The sequence below is a fragment of the Aythya marila genome (genome assembly GCF_965140915.1).
Source record: "Aythya marila genome assembly, chromosome: 3".
In the NCBI taxonomy this organism is placed as follows: Eukaryota; Metazoa; Chordata; class Aves; order Anseriformes; family Anatidae; genus Aythya; species Aythya marila.
The window spans coordinates 12,133,384-12,150,042 of record NC_139044.1 but is presented as its reverse complement, the minus strand read 5'-3'; the positions used below and the strand labels follow the sequence as shown (position 1 = coordinate 12,150,042).

The 16,659-nt window shown below is 45.7% G+C and overlaps 2 protein-coding genes across 2 annotated transcripts; one reads left to right on the top strand and one right to left on the bottom strand.

Moving 5' to 3' along the window:
• Positions 1–8: 8 nt before the first annotated feature.
• TMEM178A (transmembrane protein 178A) lies at positions 9–3,542 on the top strand (the record flags this gene model as incomplete). The annotated part of the gene is made up of 4 exons (XM_082758157.1): positions 9–126; positions 1,047–1,160; positions 1,888–2,010; positions 3,337–3,542. The coding sequence occupies 4 exons, from the start codon at positions 9–11 to the stop codon at positions 3,540–3,542; spliced, it is 561 nt and encodes a 186-aa protein (XP_082614283.1).
• Positions 3,543–6,178: 2,636 nt separating this feature from the next.
• THUMPD2 (THUMP domain 2 tRNA and snRNA guanosine methyltransferase) lies at positions 6,179–15,111 on the bottom strand (the record flags this gene model as incomplete). The annotated part of the gene is made up of 10 exons (XM_082757858.1): positions 6,179–6,996; positions 8,535–8,652; positions 9,729–9,843; positions 10,164–10,235; positions 10,772–10,859; positions 11,162–11,214; positions 11,694–11,771; positions 12,952–13,367; positions 14,544–14,676; positions 15,019–15,111. 10 exons carry the CDS (start codon positions 15,109–15,111, stop codon positions 6,681–6,683), a joined length of 1,482 nt encoding a protein of 493 aa, XP_082613984.1. The 3' UTR covers positions 6,179–6,680.
• Between the last annotated feature and the right edge of the window lie 1,548 nt (positions 15,112–16,659).

Genomic DNA, 16,659 nt, shown 5'->3' with positions numbered 1-16,659 from the left:
CAGGCAACATGGCGCCGCGCCGCCACACCGCGCCTGCGCGCTGCTGCCCCGCCTCGAGCCGCCCCGCTCCGCCCCGCCGTGAGGCGCATGCGTTGGCGAAATGGGGGTTACTGAGGGGGGCGCTGCGTGAGGGGGTTTAGGGGGAGCTGTCAGCCCGCCATGGGGTTGGGGGAGCCCTCCCAGGTCGTCTGGTGTAACTGTTCCCCTAGCACCACCGTCACGCACTGAAACATGTCCCCAAGCACCACGTCCAGCCTTTCCTTGAACGCCCCCCCCCCCCCAGGGATGGTGGCTCCACCACCTCCCTGGGCAACCCATCCCAACGCCTGGCGATTTCTGAGGAGAAATGTCTCCTCGTTTCCAACCTAAAGCACTGGTGCAACTGGAGGCTGTTCCCTCTGGTCCTATCACTGGTTACCTGTGAAAAAAGGCTGACCCCCAGCTCCCCACACCTTCCCTTCAGGCAGTTGCAGAGAGCAATGAGGTCTCCCCTGAGCCTCCTCTTCCCCAGACCAAACTCCCCCAACTCCCTCAGCTGCCCCTCACAGGACTCATGCTCCAGGCCCTTCACCAGCTCCCTAACCCCTCTCTGGACACACTCTTAGATGGAAGAGGAGAACCTCCTTCAGTGCCCACCAGCTTCAGCCAAGCTCACACACACCAGGAGGCACAGAAACAGCTCTTACATTAAGAGATCCCCCACTTGAATCACTGTGGTGCCCCCAGGGGTCACCAGCCCTCCCTGCAGCCACAGAAGACACCTGACTGGGGCTGGGTGTGCTCACAGCCCATCCATCCACCACTTGGATCCGAAGCCTTCATGCCCCAAAGGAAGCACAGAGAGCGAGGCTATTTTGAGGGCCTAGTTGCCTCTGGATGTGGGAGATTGGGATGAACAGGACAGATAAAAAGAGTGGGCAGGAGTGATCATGTGTCAAAGGGATGGGAAGGACAAAGGTGTACGACAAGGGTGAGCACCAGGAGCAGGGGGACCAGTGCTATTTTGGTGCCTGGTTTGGGAACACCTCCACCTTCCTCTCTGGCAGGCATCGCTCAGAAATGCGGCTCCATCGAGTACCACTTCTCCCAGCCAAAACACTTACATAACATCCTCATCAACCTGACGAAGATGATCCAGCAGAACAAATGGCATCTGCTCCGTAAGTGATCAGCACAGCCCGTGCTCTCCATTTCACATGAAAAAGGCAGAAATGAGACACCGAGGAGGCAGGGTCCCAGCGGGGCCCCACCATCAGCAGTGCTCATCCTCATTTCTGCTTACGGGACACACACAAATGTTTTTAAGCTTGTTGAATGGAAGCTGGTTGCCTTTCCCCTAGCTTCTGCAAGAGTCTGTGGACCTTGGGCTGGAAATGTGCTTTCTGGTGTCTCTGGAGGACATCCAGCAGCAGATGTTTCAGGAGCTGACGTCAGAAGCTACACGCTAAACAATTATGGCAGAACCTGTCTGAATGGAAACTCCCAGGCGTTTAGAAACTGGAGCATTTCTGTCTGTCCAACTTACTTTAAATTTAACTCTAGGAGGAAATAGAGAACAAAGTGTATCACGGTGTGTCTGCATAAATCCCTGCTGCACCCACATCCTGAATCTTACACGGCCAAAGTCGTATGATTAAATGACTCGTGTAATACTGGGAAGTTCACAGCACAGCTACAAAACCACCAGCTTCACTGGTTTGATCATGGCGAGATCACTTTCTATTTACAGGTGCTTGTTGGTCTGGGGTTACCTCCTAATGTGGGTCTGCCTGGCACAGGCCAGCTGTGCTCGTGCCTGTTTTCTAAGCATCCTTCCCCTTTTTGCTGTGAGGGAAGGAACGTCCACAGTAACAACCACCTTTTATTTCTCAGTTTTGGTGGCAACAGACTTGAGAAGTTTCCTGGGCACGGCTGCAGCTGTTCTCTGCAGGTGCATTGTGGCAGCAGTCAGCTTCTTTTGGGAGAAAAGCCTCACCCAGCACGTCACAGGTTGTCTGTTCCTGATGACAGGTAATGGTAATGCTGCATTCTAGTGAGCTAATTACAGGTGAAGACTTCATCAGGTTTCCCTTGGGTAGGCACCGTGCAACGCTGGTAAGTGGAGCACGCCTTTCCTTCTCATCTCCAGTTATTGTGCCTTGCGTGAAGCGAGTCATTCACTTGTACAAGTGGAATAACCAGTAATTAAAAAAAAAGAACAAAACTGAAATGTATTTTAGGCCTCATGCAGCAGCAGGACAGGACCATAGGGGCAAAACAACCATTCCCTCCCCTTTACGTATGAAATGATCTCTCTTCTCCAGAGCAGAACAGTCTGCAGCTTGCAGTCCTTGGTGTTGTACTAAATACTTAATGCTGAAATAGGAAAGGGGAACACTTTCACAAAAAATCTTAGTTGTGAAGTTAAAGGTTGTTTAAAGAAGAAAAGGTAAAATCCCCCAACAAGAAACCAATGCAAGTTTTAACCATCCCAACTCACAATGCTATGTACAATGCTTTCTCTCATGCCAAAGGAAATACTTTGATTTCAGTAGTTGTAATGCACAGCATACTTTTATTTATTTTTTTTTTTGAGTTTGGGAAGCACAGGCCTGAGGAAAGGCTCATTGTGCATGGCTAATTTAGCTGCCTAATGAAAAACATAGCCTAATGAAAAATGCCTAATGAAGAGTGACCCGAGAGAAACCCGAGGCAGGGAGACGGGTGCCTGCAGACAGCTGGGGACTGACTTAGCCCCAGTGGTTCTGTGCAGAGTTACGCCATGGGAGGCTGCCGAGGGCCACCCACAAAGGTAGATTACCTGCTCTATAACCTCCAGATCAGATTACGTGCAGCACATGCAAAAAAAAAAAAAAAAAAAAAAAATTCCTGGCTCCCCTGAGGCACGCAGCAGGCTCTGCTCCTGCAGAGGGGATTCCACACCACAGCTCCAGCTTGCTCGATCCGATTTTGCCCCTTGGACCAGGTTTGATCACAGGTGGAAGCTTTGGGTACTTTGCCTGGTTTGCAAGGGCGGGCTTGACTGAAGTCACACAGGAGACTCCTTCAGTCTTAAAAGTAGAAACCAAGAAGTTAACCGATTATAACTCACAGCCACAGAGCTACAGCTTAGTCTTGTGTCACTGGGTAACAACACAATGGAACTCCGTGAATAACAGTAATTATAACCTGTGTGCTACCCGAGATAACTTATACCAACAAAGCTGGGTGCAAGTTATTTGATTAGTAAGGCTTAACATTTATTTAGTTATTCACGCTACGCTACATCCCCAAATACCAATACCATTATTTCATTTGCAAGCATATTTTGCACCGTATCTCTGCGCCCTCATGCAGCCAGCACTGCACATGACCTGAACTACTTCCCCCAGTTCATCTACAGCCTTCCTGATGACACAGAACATGGATACAGCTGCTCTGTATTTTGGGCCTGGTGCAGTCGGGGATTTATAGCAGCAGGCAGGTGTCTTTGCACAGCTCACCCTTTCATTAGCAGGAGCAAGATGATGCAGCTGAAGTCCACCAGAGAATCCTCTGTGTGACTGCTCGCCCACTGCCAACACCATCCAGTGATGGCTGAAAAACATCCCCAGGACTTACTAAAAGAAACAGAAGCAAAGGGAAAACGAAATTCCGGATTCCAAGCACAAAAGCTTGATTCTTCAAAATCCGACCATCGCGTTTTACCGGTTCAGCAAGCTGCTGTCCCATGCTGCCCAGCAGAGATTAGAAAATGAGACAGCTCTCAGAGGACAGAGATGGCACAGAATCAGATGCTTCAGCTCAACACGCTACATCTGTGAGGAGCACGACATCTGCAGCAGCAGGCTAAAGGGGTAAGAAAGCTGCTGTAAGAATTTAGGGCTATTTCTAATTTTTAAAGGGTCTGTTCATAAAGGAATCAAAGGAAAGCCACTGTTGCCAAATAAATCCTAGACAGAATTACACTTCTTTCCCCAGGGCATCATGTGTAATTATATGATTCCGTACCTTTTGCATTTGATTTTCAAGGAAGGCTTTGGTGCCCCCCTTCTATTCTGAATGCCCAAACACACCTTTTTCTTTTAAACCAGCGTGTGCTTGTGTAACCTTTGTACATGAAGGTCCCGTGTAATTTGTAAATAACCAAGGTTTCCATCCTGGGCACCCAAGCCACGCTGTGAGGAGGATTAAACCATTCCTGTCCCTGCTTCTGAGGTGTTAGGCTCTTTGTCAAGCTACAATATCTAGTAAAATACCCTCCTCTGTCAAAATCATTTGCAGCAACTGCAGTTTCATAGCTTGGAAATGGTCACCCTTGCAAAGCAGAGAGAGTTCATAAACCAGAAGGGTTACAGCCTGGCGCTTACACCAAGCGAAGCAGCAGGAAGTCAGAGCCCCCGAAAACCTCTCTGTCTGGGCAAAGAAGCCTCTCGCAGCAACAGAGAGGCAGTGGGTGCTAGAAGAGGAGCAGCCTTGCATTTTCCAGTGCTTAAGAGAAGTGACATGCAAGTTACCTGATGAGATCACCACGCTAATCTGTCAGGCATCGTTCAAGCTGACAGTGCAAGTCCTCATAATTAAGGGACTTCGGTGCTACATTGATGCATCTGTCACAACTCATCCCAAACTGCTATCCCTCTGCCACCACCTAAGAGCCAGCGTTGTCCTGGATACACAGCATCCACACATTTGTTGCTGAAGAGGTGTTTCACACCTGCTGGGCACAGGAAAGAGCTGACTGGAAACCCAGAAGGTCCCTCGGGCTGCCTCGCAGGGGGCACAGGCTGTCAGGAACTGAGCAGATGCTGCTGAAGGAGCTGAGCATTCAGAGTAGCAGTCAGGTTGGGTAGTACAAGATGAAAACAAAAAGCAGTAATAGGGGTGAATATTGTAAGCACAGGGTTTGGAAGTGAAGAAGGGAAAAGTGAGAGAAGGAAAGGTTGCTTGAAGAGCAAACGGGTGGGAGAGGAAAGAAGAGGAAGTGAAAGAGAAGAGTGGTAGAACAGAGAGCATCAGCTTAATGCAAGAACCATCAATTAAACGATACCAGAAAAAGTCAGTGGAAATTAGGAGAAGAAACAGAGCCATATAAAGGAGACTAACACCCAAATAGGTCAGAAAATTGGTCTGAGAGCAATCCAGATGCCAGGAAGCAATGACAAGACAAACCAGCGTCAGCACTAAGCACAGCTTTGGAGCTGGTCTTGCCCATGTCTCTGTGCCTGGCCATGCTGCTGAGCACAGAGCAGTTTCTCAGCAAACACTGTGAGGTTCTGCTAGAGCCAGGTGTTACCTGCTTGCATGTTTGTCTTGTCATAAGCAGAGTGCAGAAATACACTCTCAAAATGGTTTATGCATCTAACATAACACCGAGAAGGTTTAACAAAAAAATTTTGTTTCCACCTTGGGTGAAGAGCACAAATATCTATGAGTGATGCTGAACTGGGGGTGGCTGTCATGGTAGAAGGCAGAACCTCCACCCAGAGGGGCCACAGCCAACTTAGGAAGCAGAACCTCACAGCGTTCGAGGAGATGAGCAGAGCTCATCACGGGTAACATAACCCCATGCATTCAGCCAGGCTGGGAGGTTCAAGCTGAGACAAGACACGAGCTGCACAAGCAGCTCTCAACAGCAGTGAGATTTACTCTCCTGAAGTGCAATTAACCATGAAAAGTCAGGGTTTTTTCCCTTTCCCAGCCAATGTAGCAGAAGAAGAAAAAAAAACATAGAAAACCCAGACAGACACTTCTAATTGTATCTCCATACTCCTCACAGCAAAGGAACACAATGCATGAGTCCATCCCAGCTTGCCAAGTTGCAAGTGCTCATCCAAAATACCATCTGAAAGCAATTTACAATAATTCTCTACAGAAATACTTCACTGTCAGCTCAGCAACCCTGGGAAAGCTTTGAATTAGACTATCACCCCCAAAATACCTTTAGCATAGACTGAAAGAATTAAGACCTCTCCCTTTTCAGGAAAATTTTTCCATATGATTCTCCGCAGACAGAAGTCAACTCTAATTGTTCACTGTGCAAGTTTTTCCTTCTGCTACACTGTGCCATTCAAGCAGCACTAGCAAGCAAGGAAAAGCATTGTTTTCATAGAAAGAAGTCTTCACACTAAAAAGCTAAAGCTCACTCAATTGACACATGCTAACTCCACCAGGAATTAATACAAAAATAATTTATTGTTCACTCAAAAAATATCTGAATAGCGACATTTCAGATTGATCACAAACTACCTTTAAAGTGATACAAGACTGCAAGAGACATAGGAAAGCCCTCCGTCAGGTCCTCAAGAAGAGTTGGAGACTTGTTCACAAGTGCTTCTGAAAAACATTGCTGAAGGTGAAAAACCATTTACATGGAATATTACATGTAATATTTGCAGTACAGCAAGTCAAGTCTTTTTCTCCTGAATAAACTCCTCATGATATTAGGAGGCTTTGCCTAAGCAAGGATTTGAGGACTCTTCCTCGTGACACTATTTTATGTTAAAAACGTTTGAAGCTCGAGCTGGTGTCTTCCACCTCTCCTAAAAACTGAAGAGAAAAGCAACAGTGTAGTTCACACGAAGTGAGGTGAGCCAACAAATGGCACAGGGTTTGGATCAGCAGGGTTCCACCAGTTCACTGCAACGCTGCTTTCAAGTATATCAGGACTCAGGTACACCTTAGGCAGTGCACCTAAGTGACTAATTCCCAGCAGCAGAGACCTTCCTGTATTTGTATATGAAAGCGACCGTCTTGCCAAGGCTAACTTCATAGACGCCATCCAGCACCAGCGACCCAAAACGTGGCTGTCTGCTGCTGAGAAAGGCTTCTTCAACACCTTTCACCACGGAGGAAGAATTCCCGTCACTACTCGAGGTCTCCACAGCGGTCGTTTCCCCTGCACCATCAGAACTGGTGTTAGGAGATTGGTTTTCACCACTCTTGGTAATGCTGTCCATGCGCTTATGGAGATCTTGACTCAAGAGCAACACAACGGTCCCTCCAACACGAAGTACTCTGGCAATTGCAGGAAAAAAAAAAATAAAGGTTAGGTGTTCGTCCTGCCTGGATTCATTTATCTGTGCACAACTCGACAACAGCGATACTTCAGGTGCCAACTGCACGCAGGATCACACCTGAGCATGTTAAATGCTCAACTCAGTAAGCTACATTCCCAAAGGGAATTTAAATTCCCCATCTTTATACCTCTTGCTGATTGGGAAAAATGGGCCCTTTATTGACTTCCAAACATTTCTGACCTCAGGAGTTCTCTATTTGTTGAGCACTGAGGATGGACTCAGCTTTTTTGCTTTTCATGTTGTACCAAGGAACCAGGGGCACAACCAGCTTCAAAACCCATTTTTGAGCCGCACAATGAGGAGCAAGCCCTGAGCCTCCACCAGCACGCACAGGAACAGCTTCCCATCACAGCAAAAGAGAGCTTTTCACATTGGTAAGGCAATTCTGACACTGGCCTTTCCCTTCGAAAGCTTTAAAAGGTCCGTCCTTTCCACGCTGCACTGATCCTTGAAGTCTCTCAAACACAGGAAACCAAGGAAAGTTCACCATTGTGTGTAACTCGGTTTTTCTTAGCACAGGAGGAAACGCTACACTTGGCTTTGAGAGGGGAAAAAAAAGACTATCCTGGCTGTGCTCACAGCAAGTGCATCGAACGGCCTTACTGGTGGGAGTCTCGTGATAATGATCCCTGCCTCACCTCCACCTTCCCAAGGAGATATTTTGCTTAGGACGACCCAACAGAATAAATGAGACCAGAAAATAAGAATGTCAAACAAAGCCAAGAGGAGGGATGGTCAGCGTAAGATTACCCTGCCATTCTGGGGAGCTATGTAACCTCCTTCACCATCTCCTTGCCACATTCCTGCCCTGAGTGTGATCAACACCCACTGAAGTCCGGTCCTGCAGAAAAGGTTTGTTTTCAGCAAAGGAATTAAAGAAGGAGACGGATAGTTTTTGAAGCACCTGTTAGAGGCAGCCTGCTATTAGCTTGGTTTCACTCCGCCACAAAATGACAGAGTGAGATATGAAAGGAGACATCTAAAAGATGACCAGGTGGCTAGCTGGATTATTGCAGGACACTGCCAGAAAGGAAAATGCCTTTCACCATTTTCCCGTCTGAGATCCCTCCTGCCAAGGCAGGCTGGTAAAAGCTTGGTTGTGCACCCAAAATGAAAGCCTGTGATTTTACGCAGACCTCAACTGAGGAAGGATTATTGCTTTATTTGCCTATCTACGCCTTCAGCTTGGCTAGGTTACCCTCTTCTCTTTCTTCTTTCTCTCACCAGCGTGCTGTGGAAAGAATATTTCTGAGTGTGGTTCAGCCAACAAGCTCATTCCTTGCTGGCTTGCATTCCCATCAGCTCGCGAGACAAGTCACAACAGCCACTAACCGACGAGTGAAGGACTCAGACTTTACAGCCTGCACAGCATCAGATTACAGAGCTGGAGAGTGTTTCGAATAAAGCAAACCTGGAGCTGAGTGAACGCTCGAGATCACAAACCATCGTTATGTTTACAACAAAGGCCGCGCGTACCTCTCCATCTCCTGGAGAGTATCTGGCAGGAATCGGACGTCTTTCGTGATCTTGAACTTCTTCCCGAATGGAATATCCGAAACCACAGCGTCAAAGCTTTCTGAAGGCAATGGCAACGCTGCGGAACAAAGGGAGATCTTGACATCTATCTGAAAATCCAACAGCAGCCATCGCATCCTTCACCTTACCAAAGCACCTGCCAGCTCTTTCACAGGTTGCACACCCAGATTCACAGCTCCTCCTCTGTTTGTCCTCACCAACACCACCACAAAGCTACCAACCTGACGCAGACTGGGTACAGACAAACCCTTAAGAGCATAGTTCAGCTTGTGATGTTCCCTGTTACTGGTGCTGTGCTCGTCCCAACAGCAACAATCTCCTAGCAGGGCACTGCACAGTTCCAAGCTGCTGCTTCTCAGCACAAGTAAACCTTCACAAGCAAAACGCAACCGAAGAGCTGAGCTCGCAAGCATTTTGCTTAGCACAGATGTTCAAACCAACACACATTAATGGCAAGGAGCCACATGTTAAATTCCCCTCCACCCCCTCTTTTTTCCCCAAGAATCTACTTAACTTTCAGCCAGAATCACTTGGATTCCGTTGGAACTCGTGTCTTTGAAGTATTTCCGCGACGTTGCTGCGTCCTGGGAGTATTTTGTGTTTTGACCACGGCACAGCAGTGCACCCTGGTGGTGGTGAAGATCAGCCACGCACCAGGCTGGCTTGGCCCCAGTAAAACCAGCACGTGAGAGGAAAACATTGCGGGGTTTTCATCCCTCAGGATGCTCAGAACTTGACTGGATAAGGTGAGCCACCTGAACCCCACTTCAGGGTTAGCCCTGCTCCAAGGAGATTAACAAACCCAAGACCTCCAGCAGTCCTTCCCAACCTAAACCCTGCTGTGATTCTATGCCAGCCTTACCCGACCTGGCTGGAGATGCTTCTTGGACCATTTTGTGGTTGCAAATTTAACATTAAGACAGAGTTACTGCCCAAGCCTGAAAAATGTTGTTTTCATTGTCTTATGCCGAGCTTATTCTTGCCAAAGTTCAGAAGGGGAGAGAACAAAATTACTCAGTCACTAGCCAGCTATTTATTTAGAGTTAGCTCTATTACAGACCACCTCAGGAGTACCTACGCTACCCACTACAGAAGACTTGAAACATGCCTCACTTTGAAAGCTTACAGGCTTACCTTTCACAGAAGCTTTAAGTAACTCAATCTTATCCACCAAACCTGCAGTCTTAATATTCACACCTGCACCCTCTAATTGTGAATCACTTATATCTGTGCCCCAGTAGCAGGCTTCCTGGTCAGAGAAAAAGAAAAAAAAATAGTTAAACACATGTATTAATTTAATAAAACCTTCACAAAATTGCCTCTTTGCACAGCTCTTTTAAGACAAACCACTTGCTTTGAGATCTACTGCTATTACACTGAGCAATACATAAAGACAACAGAGCAATGGGAAATTTCGTGCTATCTTCACTCCTTTCGTGTTCTGGTCACTTTGGTTCCAGCATTCCATTAATGGACATTATTATAACTGTGGCACAGATTGATGTTTTTTCTTGGCACAACTACAAGAAATTTTGGCAAGCTCCTACCTGTTACGACTGCGATACTTACGGGCCACTCTGTGGCAGCTTCCAGCAGAATTGTTCCCAGCCCACACATGGGATCTAGCACAAAGTCACCCGCCTACAAAAAGAAAGGGGTTACTGCATCCCAAACAAGATAGACTCCTCCCTCAACACAAAGCAAACTCAGTCACAGACTGATCACCTGCACAGGCCCATTGAATCTAGTGCAGGTAAAAACAGTCACTCACTTTGGTATCAGGCCATACTTGGAGATGATATATTAAAGAAGTATGACAATATCACAAAAAAGCATAAATGGCTTTATTAGACTGCAGACAGATACTGGTATCAAATTAACCTGTGGAAAACATCACGCTGGCTTCTGTTTTTACAACCCCAAACAAGCTTCAACATCTGGACAGTGACAAAACCCCTGCAATTTTACTGTGTATCTGTACAAAAAGTAATAGCTATCCTTAGAAGGCCCTTGGACTAAAGAAGATATGTGGCTGAACACCAGGTGACAGCACACTCTAACCACACAAAAGTTTCCAGCTCTGTCCATATGGATTAAAGCATGAAGAATTAAAATCACCACACTGCTTCAAAGGACTCACTCAGGACTCTCCACCTTTGCCATGAACATTCACTTACACTGATTTCAGCCAGAGATGCCATGGCCCACGCAATTGTTGACCGCAGTCCTGCTGTTTTGATATACTCTCTGTTTGCCAATGGAAGACTGTAGACAGCAAAATCAATGTAAGATAATGGTACAACAACATAGAAAACCCTATGTAATATAAAATACCAAAAGAACTGAACTTCCCAGATCTGTAAATAATCAGAAACCACAGCCTGCTTTTAGCCACTCACTGCAAAGTCTGGAATATGTGCTCAGGTTAACTTCACACAGACCACAAGACAAATGCAACAGTCCAGTGAATATTAATCCAGAAGATAAATACAGTGGAGAGCAAAACTATTTAGGAATTATGCCTGTTCTGGTACTTCCAAAACAGACCTGATGATGAGAATGCCTACCTGAAAAGAGGAATCCCCACGGCTGAGTGAATGTCATTAAGATGTACAAAGATCTGAAAGAGGGAAAAAATAACATTAAAATCTCTCAACTTGAGATGACAGTAGCTTAAACTCATTTAAACCAGACAGAGAAGATATATCTATGAACTTCGGATCATACGATTTAAGAACAAAAACACATGCTCTACAAATTTATGATTATTTGGAAGAAATCGCACTTGATAGTCTGAATGCCAGTTTAAAGATGATTTAAGATTTGAACTAGGAAGGGATTTGTCAGTTGGGGATCCATCCACTAGCACTTAAACTTCTCCAGGAAGCATTTTCTTGATATTTTTAACTATAAAACCATTTACTCTAAGCAGAAGATTGTTCACTGTATCCTCGCACTCATTTTTTTTTTTTTTTTCTAGAAAAAGTAGTGACATGAAGGAGTGTTTTATGTGGAAGGCAGACACATATAAATAAATAAATAAATTTTGGGATAATTCTGGAAATAACAACAGGCCACCTGGCAGACAGGTGCCACTACCTCTAGATCGGGGTTCCGCAGATCAGCTCGCCATCTAAACTGCTTCATGAGCGCTATGCCAATCGCTCTTCCGATCTCCTGTGAAGGGAAAGACCACAAACAGGCAATAAAAATAAATGAATTAAGAAAACTACAGATCACATCCTTGATTACACAACCCTTCTAACTACCTTGGGAAAGAAAGACTCTTTCTTTATTGCTAGAGAACAATTTATACAAAGACCAGAAGAGGTGAACCAGGACAGAGTGATAGAAACATAGCAAACACACCTCAGGATAACATGACTATTGCTCACCTGGAGTGTGGGAGGCTGAAGTTCAAGTCCTACCCAAGGTAAAACAAACAGCTGTAGTCATTTTATAACTATGTATCGCATGCTAAGTATTTCTGATGGCTGTAAATTAGATCACCCAAAGGAAAACCTGTCAATGCGTAACTGCAACTCTCTCAGCTTTAATGTTTTATCACCTCTGGGAAGTTGTACCTTCAGCATAAGAATTCAAAGGCACAGCACCAATTTAAACAAACACTGGTGTTGGCAGGCTCATGTGTCCCATCTTCTCAAGATACCAGCTTTAATAGAGAGGAAAAAAAAAAAAATCTAACTCTTGTTATTTTCAACTTAGAAACCTAAATAAACTACAGCTACACATTTCTTCCCATTTCCTCATGGTGAAAATACAATGCAGATGAGAACAGCGTTGGATAGAAGGGGCCTCTAGAGATCTCTACATCACCTCTCTCAGAATGGTTGGGGCTCTTCAAGGCTGAGTGCTGACACCCCAAGGACCAAGATTCACCCTCCAGGATGTGTCCCAGGGCTGCACCACCCTTCTGGGTAGTTCTTCATGAGTTCTGCAGATTCTGGCTTTTACCCCTTGTTACGCTGTCTGCCTCAAATGAGAGGAGCGTGGCTCTGCTGTCCTTGCTACGGCCCTTCAAGTAGCTGCAAACTAATCACAGCTTGCTCTTCAGACTCTCAACCACTCTTATTATTATATTCTTATTAAAAGACATTGATTTGAAAAACTATTCAGGGTAATCATGCCTTAAGATTAATAACAGTGCTTGTATTTCCACTTGCTTAACGTAAATGCAGGTTTTATGATTTTTTCAAAATTTTTTTTGAAAATACAGAAAAAGTTTAGACCAGTTTGTTATTCCAAAACATACAAAATAAATATTAAATTGCAAATAAACCACACGCCTCCTTTCACTTTCACTAATTTCTTTGAAAACACAGATGCGTTAGCATACCTGTGAAGTAAGTATTTTGGCAATTGCTCCACTACAGCGACAAGAAACTCGGAAGCTGAAGCCGTGCTTCTCATTCTCAACAGGTTTCTCTCCACTGCTTTTGGAAGAGTCTTCTAAAGAAGCCTCGGTTTCAGGTTGGCCTTCCTCATCGCTCTTCCTGTCTGGTACCACACCGTTCTCTTCAGCTCCCGCTTGACATTCCTCAGACACACTCTCTCTTACTTGCTCTGTTTTCTGTCTTTTAGTTACAACATCCATCTCTTCTTCTGATTTTCTCTTGCAAGGTGATGGGTTTTCCTGAGAGACACCATCTTTTTTCCCCTCGCAACCACGGAGGTTTTTCCAAGCAGCGATAACATCCAGCCAATCTTTTGGTTCCTCAATGACAAGACTTCTGATTTCATGCAGCATTTTCCCTGGAAGAAAACGCTAGTTTCAGGTTAAGTAGTTCAATCTCAGCATTTGATGTTCCCACAGAACGAGAACATCTGTCAGAGACTTGGTTTAGATCTCAGTAACGTGTGAATCCAGGAACTGCAGGAGCATACATTACAGACACAGCCAAGCTCTCAACACCCACAAACCCTATCAGTTGAAGACCCACACATCCATCTGATTACAAGCTTTGCAGAACCAAGAATAACTTTTGCAGGGCTTGAATTCTGCAGAAGTTCAGCAGCTCTAGAAAACCAGACTGCCTCAGAGTCACTCCCAGGGATGGAGCACCAGCCCACCATATCGTCCTCCTCTCGGTCCAGGAAAACACTTGGTCCAGGATTAGAGATCCAGGACACTTTCCAGGATTGACAGACATGAACAGGAATCACTTTGATTCAGCTCAGAATAAAAGTCACAAGTTTATTCTTTTACTAATTACTCTGCCTTCAATCCTACAAAGCCTCTGATGCACACCTGAACTTACACCTACCTGTAGGTTGTCCTGTTGACTTAGCTATGACAAGAGCAGCAGGAAAATACAGAGGCCAATTCATATAAAAAAAGTCTTGACTCTGGTCAAGGAAAAACACTTAACTATTTCTATTTCTCGTTTTAAATTTCATAATCATAATTAAATTTGATCCTTAGAGTCCAAGGCCTCTTGTAATCTTTCAAATAAAATCCTACCCCCATACAAGCATCAATCCCTCTTACTCGAAATTCTTATTTCAACACTGATAGAGAACATGATGCAAGTATTTGAAATTCACAAGAAATCTGCATGCTGAACAGTTAGGTGATGCAGAGTACGTATAAATCCACATCACCTAAAAAAAAAATAATAACTCACTGTTAAAACACATACAAGGGGTGCAGAATCAGACTTCAGTTTTGTTAATTTTTTTGGTGTGGGAGCGGTGTTATACACATATACGTATGCACTATGCCAGCAGAATGTCAGCTGGTAAGATGAACTTAAAACATTTCTAAGTTGTTTTCAGCACAGAAAAACATATTTAAAAGCCCGGTTGGGTAAAAAACAACAAAAAGAAAAACAGAAACCACAACTTCAGAGTTGATTCTTCTCAGTTAGAGCCACGGGTGATGAAATCGATCAAGTGTTAATTTAACATGGGGAACAGGCTGCGCAGTACCTTTATGTCCTGACACGGGCAGCGGGCCATGTTTCTTGATCAGCAAAAACAGCCTCTCTCCAGACTTGATTTTCTTCAGTTCGCTCGGCTCCGCGTCAGCGGTGAAGAAGACTTTCCCCGCAACATAGTCCACCTTAAGGAAAAAGGGAAAAAAAAAATAAGTATTTTCTGTGAGCACTCCAGCAGCTCAACAGCACCACCGCGTGCCCTGCCTCGCCTTCGCACCGGGAAGAGCCGGGCAAGGCACAGCTCACCGGGGGTGGCGAGGGGACGGAGATGTCGGTCAGCCCAGCCCTCAGAGCGCGATATCGTGAAATAAAGCCTTTTAGTGCCTTTACAAGCCGACGCCTCCCTGGTGTCCTGTCATGATTTTACTCCTTAGCATCTCCTTGACGCACACAGCGCGAAATATTTAATTTTACCGCACGATATATAAAACAACACGGACTCGCAGCGAACGAGGACCGCTTCTCACCTCGGTGGCTCCGAGCCGCGCTCGCAGCTCCCGGGCCAGGAAGGGCTCGAGGCCGCGTCCCGCCGTGCAGAAGAACCGCCCGCCCGCCGCCATCTTGGCCCGCCCCCGCCGCCATTTCGGGCCGCCCCCGCCCAGGGGGCCGGCTGAAGGGCCGGCAGCACGAGCCCGGGGAGGGAAGAAGTACTTAAAAAAAAAAAAAAAAAAAAAGCGGATTTGGTTCAAGTTTCTATTCCGGCGCTGTTGAGGCGTCACAGCGAGCAGAACGGTTTTTCATGTCAACGCGATCGTAAACGCCGGGTTCTTGGGAGCTGGTGTGACCCCCGTGCCACCAGGGCACAGCACTGGAGCATCGTCTCCTTTTTAATCCTTGCCTCAGCGAGATCATCAAATGTGAGACGATCAAATGTGAGATGATCAAATGCAAAACGATCAAATGTTCCAATGCAGCTATTGCTCCATGTACTTCAGCAGAAGACTGTATGATCTCTTCAGCCCAGGCCAATGACAAGTGGGAGAATTACAGCAGCATTCCTCCTTCTGCAGATGTTAAAATAGTATCTACGCTCACACCATTTAGGAATAAAATTTACTGATAGTCCCTGGGGTGACTCCGCACCCACAGCTCAGGAACAAATGGCAGGATGTCAGTTCAGGCCCAGCACCAACAACGTTACACGCTGCAGTGTCTATGACCCCACGTCTCTGCAGTCCAAAAGCACCAAAACCACCCAAATATTGCTGTAGAAGTGAGCAGGATCAGCAGGAACAGACTTCACGCCACCAGTGTTTAAAATGCTACTGAAAGTTTAAAATGCTATTGAAAGTCCTTGGGCCGTGCCTGTCCAAAGCAAGAGGGATGTAGTACAGGGCTGGAACCAAACCCTGATCTGCTGCTTTCACTTTCAGGGGGCTGTTTAGTCTAAATAAAATAAATCAAAAGGAAAAGTATAAGTCTGTCCACAAGAGGACAGCAGGAACATGGTCTCTATGTCCAGGGGGTAACCTAGGAAATCACAGCCTTGAAGTGCAGCAAGGGGGATTCAGGTTAAAAATCAGGAAAATTTCAGAGCACTAGGGAAGATCAAACGAAGAGGGTTTGGCATCTCCAATACAGCTGCTTTTAAAGTGGGCCAGGCAAACCCATTATGAGTGGTAATGTAAGGAGATGGACTCAACTTTTTGTCTGTTCTATTTGTCTTATGTTATTTTATATTATGCCAATGAATATTTCTGTCCATTTGTTAAATCAGCAGCCAGAAATCAAGCCAAGCCCCTGACTCTCACATGGAAAATGCTACAAAACAGGTGCTCACAAGACAAGCAAGCAGAGAGTTTTGCTTCTGTCAGCTGAAATACTGAGCCTGGTCCAAAATAAACGTCACATTACCTGCTTACACACGTACCCATACAAAACAAACAGGAACTGCGTGAGAGGTCGCTGTTTTGTTGGCATCTGGGTACAAACACCAAAGGACAAGGGAATGTATATGCTGTCACTTCCAGAAGCACCTGCAATAGTTCATCTGGGGGACAGCGGTTTGAAATACAAAGATCAGTCAATGGAAAGGCAAATACAGGGGATCTGCACACAGGGGGAGCACTAATACATTGGTCAGCAGCAGGTAACACAACCGCATCATT